The sequence below is a fragment of the Nematolebias whitei genome, chromosome 12 (genome assembly GCF_014905685.2).
Source record: "Nematolebias whitei isolate Nwh7 chromosome 12, NemWhi1, whole genome shotgun sequence".
NCBI classification, from domain to species: domain Eukaryota; kingdom Metazoa; phylum Chordata; class Actinopteri; order Cyprinodontiformes; family Rivulidae; genus Nematolebias; species Nematolebias whitei.
Window position 1 is genome coordinate 30,356,817 of NC_056509.1, and position 7,822 is coordinate 30,364,638.

At 41.4% G+C, this 7,822-nt stretch overlaps 1 protein-coding gene across 1 annotated transcript in view; it reads left to right on the top strand.

Moving 5' to 3' along the window:
• Nucleotides 1-5,593: 5,593 nt before the first annotated feature.
• rsph9 (radial spoke head component 9) overlaps nt 5,594-7,822 on the top strand; it is a 4,436-nt gene continuing 2,207 nt past the window's right edge. Inside the window, exons 1-4 of the mRNA XM_037685127.1 lie at nt 5,594-5,820; nt 5,902-6,067; nt 7,165-7,294; nt 7,532-7,675. Coding sequence (XP_037541055.1) covers nt 5,594-5,820; nt 5,902-6,067; nt 7,165-7,294; nt 7,532-7,675 — 667 coding nt within the window. The remainder of the gene's footprint in view (nt 5,821-5,901; nt 6,068-7,164; nt 7,295-7,531; nt 7,676-7,822) is intronic.

Genomic DNA, 7,822 nt, shown 5'->3' on the forward strand with positions numbered 1-7,822 from the left:
GGAGGTCTGTTATGTCCGTCTTTTATCGAAACAGCTCATGAACAGATTTTACGAAACTTGCAAGAATTAATTATTGAGTTTATCTCTACAGCTGATTCACTTTTGAAGTCAACCCAATCCAACACTACCGCCATGACCAGCTGGTCTTAGAAAAAACAAAACCTGCAATAATTCAGTCACTTTCACAGATATTGTGCTAAAGTTTGGTGTGGTTGGATCTGAAGGGTATTCAGAGACTCTTAAGTGCATCCTTATTGCACTCAACCTTTGATTAAAACTTTACCTGTTGAAGTCAACCAGATTTAAGACGATTGCTACAGATAAGCAACCTTAGCAAATACAAAAATAGCTCTGTCAGTTTTACAGACCGTAAACTAAAACTTGATGTGGTAGTAGATGAAAATCATTCAGAGCACATAATCTGAGCGTGAAATCGTACAATCCTGCATGAGATAGTGCATGTCATTGTTTTCAAGGCTTGTCCAAAATGATTACTTCCTTTCAAGGAATGCTAAGCCTTTAATTAAAGATCAAATTGGGAGATATTTACCTGATCCAGTATTAATTAAATCTTTGAAAGACACAAGTGTGTGAGAGGAAAATGATCCAATAAATTACTGTAGATGTTCTTAAAGAGGGAGAAAGCACTTCTTTTGTTACACATTGGAAAACCCTAACGCAGGGTTGACCACTGGAAATTTCCAAAGTTCGGTTACACCTCTCACAAAAACCTGACCTTAAAATTCCTACGTTTACTAAGTCACGTAGGCTCAGCAGCTGAGAAAAAGGCATTTCACCGTAATAATACCCCTGAAATATTTGCTGCAAAGCTCGTCTAACTCAACTGACAGCAGATATTCAGTTCAATACCAAAATCACACACAGCACGCTTCGTTACGTTCCGACGTTACCTCAGCACTAAAACATGCACACGTATGCCCGCACATGCTTTATGCTGTCTGTTTTCTTGAATAAAATGGAAAAGATAAAATAAAATAATTTAAAATACCAGCTTTACATAGGTTAAAAATGTACTATTCACAGCCACTGAACAAGAAACACACCCAAGGTTGAGTTCATTGTTCATCCATGTCATGCAACTATGTCAGTTGATCTGTACATCCCATCATGAATTCCTTGAGTTTAATTGTATCTTTCTTTCACTTGGTTAAAACTGCCAGAAACCAAAGAGCCTTTGGACATTTCTTTCGGCTGTGGGCCTTCATTTTCTACTAATTTCATGGGTGAAAGAGATGGGAGTGTCTGAGGCTAGCATTCTGTACATTTTTAACAGGCACGTATTTTATTTTTACTGTTGAAGAAAAAGAAACAAATTAAAACGAAAGCTAAAGCTACCAAGAAAAATGTGCCTTTGTTGGTTTTTCTCAGATGTATTGTTTTAGCAAATCTACCTGAGAGATTTCAGTAAAGTAAGTCTTTCAATATGTTCTGAGAGTTTAATTCAGCTAAATATAAATGTTACAAATGCATGTTGAAAATATTCTAAGATAACTAGCGTCCCATGAGGGGGATGCCCCTGCTAAGGAGGGGGATGCCCCTGCTAAGTCACAGTTTTCTCACAATATATTATAAGCATTCAAAATATGGGATGTGGATGACCTACAGAACCTACCTTACCTCAATATCTTTTTGTAACTCATAATCAGTTGTGTGCTTGCTAAAATCAATTAGCTGTGGGGGCTATTTTGAATTGGATTAATTTCAAAAGCTTACTATAGTTAATGATGCTCTCAGTAAAATTCTACTGATAAAGGAGCAATTTTAAATGTTCCACACATGTAAATCACCTGCAATCTTAATGTGTCTTGTAAATAAATCATATTTTCTTCATCAAAGCAGCTCTAACCTGTCATGATCAGAGGGGGGTGTCCTGTGGTGTTTGGCACAAGCACATTTTCAGTCTGTGCCTTGGACTGCACCATGGGGCCTCCATGGATCAAGATGGTTCTGCTTGGCAGATGTGTGATTTGTTTGAGATCTATAGCTTAAAACGTGAATGTTACGTTTCTGATTTGTTTTTGAGATCAAACATGTCATCTTGCTGCTGGAGGCTTCAGCTACACTGTAAGATGAATATTGTTATTCACATGAATATTTTGTCAGTATTTACAGATAATTATCTAAAATTAGTGGCTGAGAGTCAACCCCAATACTTAAACTAAGCCAGGAGTGTGCCATGAAGTTAGAACAGGGTAACAAATCACTTAATGTAACAAATTCCAATTGGATACTTAGTAGGGACCCCCGTAAGTGTCACTTGTTACTCCATACATACTCTGTAAATTACCTATTTTTACCCTCTATGTACTGTATAATTACACTGTAATTACTTACATGTAACTACCCAGTAAGCACCCTGTATGTAGCCCTGTATGTAGCCCTGTAAGTACACTGTACATGTACATTGTCTCACAAGTACTGTGCATGTACTTTCATAAATACCCTTCATCCACCTCCCACCCCCCATAAGTACCATGTAATTACCCTGTAACTATTGTGTATGTACCACCTAAGAACACTGTAGGAAACTTGTAAATACGTCATAAATATCCCGTAATTGCTTTGTAAAAATTCTTTATGTATCCCATTATATGCATCCTGTTATTGTTCTTTAAATATCTTGCATGAGTCACTACAAGTACTCTACAAGTACTATGTGTGTACTGCCTGCAAGCAGTCTTATCCTGTGACACCATGTTGTGTCTCCATCCCAAAATCTTAAAATAAAAAGAGTGTTGAAATTAGTTTTTTAACTGTTTCATCATAAATTGCTGAACTTATTGGGCTCGAATTATATTTTGCTTTGTCAAGGTTGCAGGTTCCCTTCCCACATGCACTCTGTATGGAGTTTGCATGATCTTCTTGTACATGCAGTGGTTTTCTCCAGGGTACTTTCCTCCCACAGACCAAAAACATTAGGTTAATTGGTTATTGTTGCCAGGTGTGGATGGATGGATGGATGGATGGATGGATGGATGGATGGATGGATGGATGGATGGATGGATGGATGGATGGACAGACAGACTAGAAGTGAGACACGCCCCAGTAAAATAGACACCTATAGCTAACAGATTACACAAAATCTTGTTCGCAGACCTTTGATTTTAAGTTAAGCATTTTTTTTCTATAGAAAATATTCATCCATCCATCCATTTTCTTCCGCTTATCTGGGGTCGGGTCGCGGGGGTAGCAGCCTAAGTAGGGAGGCCCAGACTTCCCTCTCCCCATCCACTTGGTCCAGCTCCTCCTGGGGAATCCCGAGGCGTTCCCAGGCCAGCCAAGAAACAGTCCCTCCAGCATGTCCTGGGTCTTCCTCTGGGTCTCCTCCCGGTGGGACGTGCCCGGAACACCTCACCAGGGAGGCGTCCAGGAGGCATCCTAACCAGATGCTCGAGCCACCTCAACTGGCTCCTCTCGACGTGGAGAAGCAGCGGCTCTACTCTGAGTCCCTCCCGGATGGTCGAGCTTCTCACTCTATCTCTAAGGGAGAGCCCAGACACCCTGCAGAGAAAACTCATTTCGGCTGCTTGTATCCGAGTTCTTGTTCTTTCGGTCACAACCCAAAGCTCGTGACCATAGATGAGGGTAGGAACGTAGATCGATCGGTAAATTGAGAGCTTCGACTTTTGACTCAGCTCTCTCTTCACCACGACAGACCTGTACAGCGCCCGCTTCTCTGCAGATGCTGCACCTTTCTGCCTATCGATCTCACGTTCCAATTTTCCCTCATTCGTGAACAAGACCACAAGATACTTGAACTCCTCCACTTGGGGCAGTGTGTGGGGGGACTGGTTCTGACTGTTGTTTGTGCTTATGCACCAAGCGACAGTTCAGATTCTCCACCCTTTTTGGAGTTCTTGGAGGGGGTACTGGAAAGTGCACCTCCTGGGGACTCCCTTGTTCTGCTGGGGGACTTCAATGCTCACATGGGCAATGACAGTGAGACCTGGAGTGGTGTGGTTGGGAGGAACGGTCCCCCTGATCTGAACCCGAGTGGTGTTCTGTTGGTGGACTTCTGTGCTCATCATGGGTTGTCAATAACGAACACCATGTTCAAGCATAACGGTGTCCATATGTGCTCTTGGCACCAGGACACCTTATGCCACAGTTCAATGATCGACTTTATCATCATCTCATCTGATCTGCGGCCACATGTCTTGGACACTCGGGTGAAGAGAGGGGCGGCGCTGTCCACTGATCTCTACCTGGTGGTGAGTTGGCTCCGATTGTGGGGGAGGATGCCGGTCGGACCTGGCAGACCCAAACGTATTGTGAGGGTTTGCTGGGAATGTCTGGCAGAGTCTCCTGTGAGACGGAGCTTTAACTCCCACCTCCGGGAGAACTTTGAACATGTTCTGGGGGAGGTGTGGGACATTGAGTCCGAGTGGGCCATGTTCCGTGCCTCTATTGTTGAAGCGGCTTACCAGAGCTGCGGCTGCAAGGTTGCCGTGCCTGTCGCGGCAGCAACCCTCAAACCCGGTGGTGGACACCGTCTGTGAGGGATGCTGTCAGGCTGAAGAAGGAGTCCTATCGGGCCTTTTTGGCCTGTGCGACCCCGGAAGCAGCTGATGGGTACCGGCAGTCCAAGCGACATGCGGCTCGGGTGGTCGCTGAGGCAAAAAGTCGGGCATGGGAGGAGTTCGGAAAGGCCATGGAGAATGACTTCCGCACGGCTTCGAGGCAATTCTGGTCCACCATCCGGCGTCTCAGGTGGGGGAAAGCGGTACGCCACCAACACTGTTTATAGTTGGAGTGGTGCGCTGCTGACCTCAACTCGGGATGTCGTGGGTCGGTGGGCAGAATACTTTGAAGACCTCCTCAATCCCACCGGCACATCTTCCACTATAGAAAATAATTTTACTAAAATATCAAGATCCCCAACATAATGAATGAAAATAAATTAAAATTTAGGTCTGGAAAAAAATATGGAATTTTGAAATGGAAAATGTCTAGTGAGCTCAAGACACGGTTCCTTTAATAGTAGGTTTATTCGTTTACTGTTAGGTATTTTTTATTAAAAAGCCTCCATGAGAAATATCATCCATAATAAACATCTTCTAACTGGAGTCTGACTACAGATGTAGCTAAAACTAGTAGAAATACCGGTTGTTTGTCACGTTGCTAATGCTAAACATGTTGAGAAAAGATTTTGGCTGAGTCATGTTTTATTCATCGACAGTCATCGGATCTCTCCTTGTGGATAAACGTTATTTAATAACCGCTAACATCCACTTATGAGGCACCCTCTCTGTCACTGCCCGCCGCTGACGCACGCACGTAAAACCGACGGCGAATGACGTCAACGCATTTGGTTTGCTTTTCAGAAAAGAAAAAAAAATCATTTTCTAAGCGAAATTCAAGATTGTTGCATATTGTTTCCGTATTAGTAGTTTGTGTGAATTTTAAAAAGCGAGGATTAAAAAAAAAAACAGTAAAGCTGGAGAATCTGACAACGAGGTTTTGTTGTCATAGCAACCAAACAAGCCTCCGTTTCCTCTTGGTTAGCTAAACTAGTAAGTTAGCAAGCTTTAAAACAACCTGTAAACTTTATAGATAATTACCTTTAAATAGTATGGATTTAAATTTACTGCACTGTTTTATGGACCTCTTTCAGGGCTGTGGGAATATTTTAAATATCGAACAAAGAGCCGCCTTGCAGACTTCTTTGGCTATTCTGAAGAAAAACTACAAGTTCCAACGAGTCTTTTTCTGGGGCAAAATACTGGGGTCAAAGGAGGACTACTTTATTGCTCAAGGGAGAGGAGAAGATGAAATGCAAGACAGAAAGTATCTGTACAGGTGAGGAAGATATAGATTTGTTCCCATGGTATTTTTAGCTGTTGTTTGTCCTTATTCCTCTCTGTGGACTGTCACCTCCAGCTTCAACTGCGTGGACTGGTTCCTCCTCCCCACTGTCACAGACTCCATGACAGAGCAGGTGGCAAAGGCTGCAGGGGGTTACTTCACAGGAGACCCCTCTTTTGTGTACGAAGCTCAAACCCACAGTTACACAGAAGCAGATAATGCTGCAGAGGAGGATGCAGTGGTAAGCATCATCCCAACACAAGCTGACATGTCTATCAAGGAAAGTGTCATACTGTAATAACTATACATGTTAATCAATCTACTGGCATTCAAAGACAAACTATTTATTTAAAAGCCAAAACAAGCCTGGATATAAGACTAAAGTTAAACAGAACGAGAGTCATTCTTCTCTGGTCATCTTTAGTAATGTGAGGAAGTTTTAAAACCATGCACCCCTAAATATTTTAAAACAAGCGCGACTGTTATTTAGAGACTTTCAAAGTTTTTTGTTTTTTTTTGTACTATGGCAGAAATTTTTTGTCCAGTTTTTTTTTTTTAATCTGACCATGATAGCATATTGTGCAGTGCGTGCTTTACGAAATGGGAAAGTGGACAAGTAGAGCACAAATTTTAGCTTAATAGCTGTAATTTTGACTGAATTAGACATTTTTGTGTTTTCTAAGGTCAGTTAGCTGTGGTGAACTTCCTGAATGGGATGGGCTCCAAAAGTCAATCAGTTGTATGTGTTCCTTTAAAGAATAATTCCTGAAAGTTTCATTAAAATGTGTCCAGTGGTTCATGAGATATTTTACTAGAAGACAAAGTTGGCTCCAAATAGTTAATGGCGTTATTTTAAACAAAGATCTTGTGTAATCTGATAACACTGAAAATATGTGAATATCACTCTCAGCTGCTAGTGCACCAAATTTTAGATGAATATCTGACAAATTGGTGTCAAAGAAATGTTATGTATAATTTTAGTCAGTTAGCTTGGGCAGCCATGTTGAATTGTGTTGACTCCAGAAGTTAGTCTGTTTAGATATACATCTCATAATTACTTTCTGTAAGTTTCATTAAAATTTCTCTAGTGTTCCATGAAATACTTGGCTAAACACACAAACATAAGCCAAAGCAATATTTCTCCATCTTTGCCTTTAAGCAACGGGCAGTAATAAATGAAAAAAAAATGACTCAAGACCTTTGCACAGTATCTTATAGCAGCCAAAGGGATTTAAACATTAGCATTTGGATGAGGTTTTAAGCATTTTATTTTTGGAGGATAATAGTGCACAGTGCCACAAAATCCCATCTTAAGAGTAAAAATGCTTTTGGTTTCAGACCAAAGTGATTGAAGAGAAGAGGCTGGCAGTGACGGTTCACCACATCGATGAAGAAGTGTCTGTGGTACCTCAAGGCGCCTTCATCACGAGTCCGCTTGGCCATGTTCAGATCAACCGCAGCTTTGGTGGTACATTTGCTGCATAGTGCCGTGCCAGTACAGTGACTAACTGTGGATTAAGATTTGCAGCTGCACTGAAATTACCCACTTTTAAGTCATTTTAGTTTCAAGTGGCTAGATAAGACATTTAGTAATTGTCTTGGTTCAACATACTCATCCTCATGATTTATTTTAGTGGGGGCTGCAGTCCAGTGGATGGCTGCCTCCCCTTTTGTGATTCATTGATGGATTATATTTTTTCCACAGGTTTATCTGACTCAGACGCTAGGAAGCTTGACAGTTACATGCACTTTGGGAAGTCCAAAAAAAAGGAGAAGAAATCCACCCATCAGGGTCAATGGAGCCCAGCCATCGACTTCCTGGATGTGCTCACTGACGACATCCCTAAAGGTGAAGTCACACAGCTCCTCCACACCCCATTATTTATAGTATTTAACTAAAACACGTTACATTTGATTTCAAACACTCATGTGTGTGTGTATATATATTTGTATATATATATATATATATATATATATATATATATATATATATATA